At 53.4% G+C, this 2,456-nt stretch overlaps 1 protein-coding gene across 1 annotated transcript in view; it reads right to left on the minus strand.

The window, feature by feature from the left end:
* lipf (lipase, gastric) overlaps positions 1 to 676 on the minus strand; it is a 5,115-nt gene extending 4,439 nt beyond the window's left edge. The window contains exons 1-2 of the mRNA XM_068754235.1: positions 612 to 676; positions 26 to 154 (exon numbers count right to left, since the gene is read on the minus strand). Of these exons, the coding sequence (XP_068610336.1) occupies positions 26 to 136 (111 nt within the window). The 5' untranslated portion in view covers positions 137 to 154; positions 612 to 676. The remainder of the gene's footprint in view (positions 1 to 25; positions 155 to 611) is intronic.
* Positions 677 to 2,456: the final 1,780 nt, after the last annotated feature.

The raw sequence follows: 2,456 nt of genomic DNA on the forward strand, positions 1-2,456 counted from the left end.
CTGTGAACAGCAGCAGGGGACTCACGATGTTCATGTGGACTTCAGGGTCCAGCTCCCCAGACCGGACCCCAGACCGGACCCCAGACCGGACCGCGGCGCCGGCCAGCAGCAGCACGCACACGGCAGCACGCAGCATCACGGGGGGCGGGTTCGACTGAAACACGCCACACGAGGATGACGTCACCACGAAGAGGCGGACTCTGATCAGCCCGTCCGACTAACGGTCCAATAAAGCTGTCTGAAGCAAACAGCGGCGTCACGTGGTCACGCGGAGTGATGCGTTCACGGACCGAACGGAGCGCAGTAAATAAACCCGGTTCCCCGTCCCCGGTTTAACGTCTTCGTTCTTCATCACGCAAATACTATAGTATAGTAATAGTACATCCTGTTAACTATTGTGTGTCTTTGTTGCTGATATAATCTATAAGCATTCTGATTGTAATTCTAAAGACTACAACACACGTGAACGCAACAACTTCGAGAGCAGAGAACGTTAAATCCCGCCGTTAAACCGGACAGAAGCGACGCTATTCTGTGACGCAGTAGCGGATAAAGTTCACCCGAACAACCCGGAAGTTAATAAGGGGTTAATATCGTGGGGAAACGCTCACCTGTCCGACTCGAGGACAGCTGCGACTCCCCTCCGGTCACCGGACCTAACTCAATACACCACCCGTGACGTCACACCACCTCACTGTGATTGGGCGAATACAAACAGCGGACCAATGACGATGAAACCGGAAGTAGCATACAGACCGGAAACTAATATCCGATGGACAAAATACAATTAAACAGCAGTATTGCATGCGAGTCGGGGTACGCCCCGGACGTGTCGCCAGCGTATCGCGTGACCCGCACGGAAGATTACCCCGCGAAAAGCGGAACCACATTTATTTCTGTAACACGTTAACCGGATGTTAATTGTGACTTCCGCTTTTATCGCAACGCGCCGGTGACCCCGGGATAGTTTTTGTTGTCCATCACAGGTCCCCTCTGTTTAAACACGGAGGCGAGTTTCAAGTCTCATCGGGAACCGAACTCACCTAAAAGCCGGCTCGTTGCTCCCGGCTCCGCTTCCGGGTCATGTCCCGGGTTCTGATCGTCGGGGCGGGGCTGACCGGAAGCCTGTGCGCATGTCTGCTGAGGAGAGAACTGCAGCTTCGGGTTGAGATCGTGGTCTGGGACAAGGCGAGGGGCGCAGGTGAGTCCGTCTGACGTCACCGCGTGACGTCACCGGGTCTAACTGCTACCTCCCTGTCAGGGGGCCGGATGTCCACCTGCAGTGCTCCTGACTCCGCCTCTCAGTCAGCTGACCTCGGGGCGCAGTACATCACAGCCACACCTGCCTACGCACAGTCCCACCACAGGTAGACACACACCTGTCTGTCCAGCAGGAGGAGTCGGTGTGGTCAGCTGATCCGTGTGTGTGTGTGTGTGTGTGTGTGCGTGCGTGCGTGTGCGTGTGCGTGCGTGCTAGCTTCTACGCCGAGCTGCTGTCCTCAGGTGTCCTGCAGCCTCTCAGCGCCCCCCTTGAAGGCCTGCAGAGACGCGACGGCAGCAAAGACTACACGGCGCCGCTGGGCATGGGCAGCGTGGGGGGGCACTTCCTGTCTCAGTCAGGTACCGCCCACCTGTCCGTCCCCTCCACCGTCCAAAATCCTGGACGTCTCGACAATAAAGCAGGAGAGACACAGAAATTATCATTCATTAAGTTGTTCTTGGATCAGAACCAGAAGGTTCTAGATGGTTCTTAGATCAGGATCCACACCGTCCACACGGTGATCTGGATCAGAACCAGAAGGTTCTAGATGGTTCTTAGATCAGGATCCACACCGTCCACACGGTGATCTGGATCAGAACCAGAAGGTTCTAGATGGTTCTTAGATCAGGATCCACACCGTCCCCACGGTGATCTGGATCAGAACCAGAAGGTTCTAGATTGTTCTTAGATCAGGATCCACACCGTCCACACGGTGATCTGGATCAGAACCAGAAGGTTCTAGATGGTTCTTAGATCAGGATCCACACCGTCCACACGGTGATCTGGATCAGCACCAGAAGGTTCTAGATTGTTCTTAGATCAGGATCCACACCGTCCCCATGGTGATCTGGATCAGCACCAGAAGGTTCTAGATGGTTCTTAGATCAGGATCTACACCGTCCACACGGTGATCTGGATCAGAACCAGAAGGTTCTAGATGGTTCTTAGATCAGGATCCACACCGTCCCCACGGTGATCTGGATCAGCACCAGAAGGTTCTAGATGGTTCTTAGATCAGGATCCACACCGTCCACACGGTGATCTGGATCAGCACCAGAAGGTTCTAGATGGTTCTTGTATCTTTATTCACCAACATGAAAAGTCAGCGTGAATCAGAGCTGATGTTTATTTTTAACTGATTCTTAATCCATAAATGTTTAATGTTAAAATGTAATGTTTGTTCCTGACCTCATTC

Source organism: Brachionichthys hirsutus, chromosome 21, assembly GCF_040956055.1.
Source record: "Brachionichthys hirsutus isolate HB-005 chromosome 21, CSIRO-AGI_Bhir_v1, whole genome shotgun sequence".
In the NCBI taxonomy this organism is placed as follows: domain Eukaryota; kingdom Metazoa; phylum Chordata; class Actinopteri; order Lophiiformes; family Brachionichthyidae; genus Brachionichthys; species Brachionichthys hirsutus.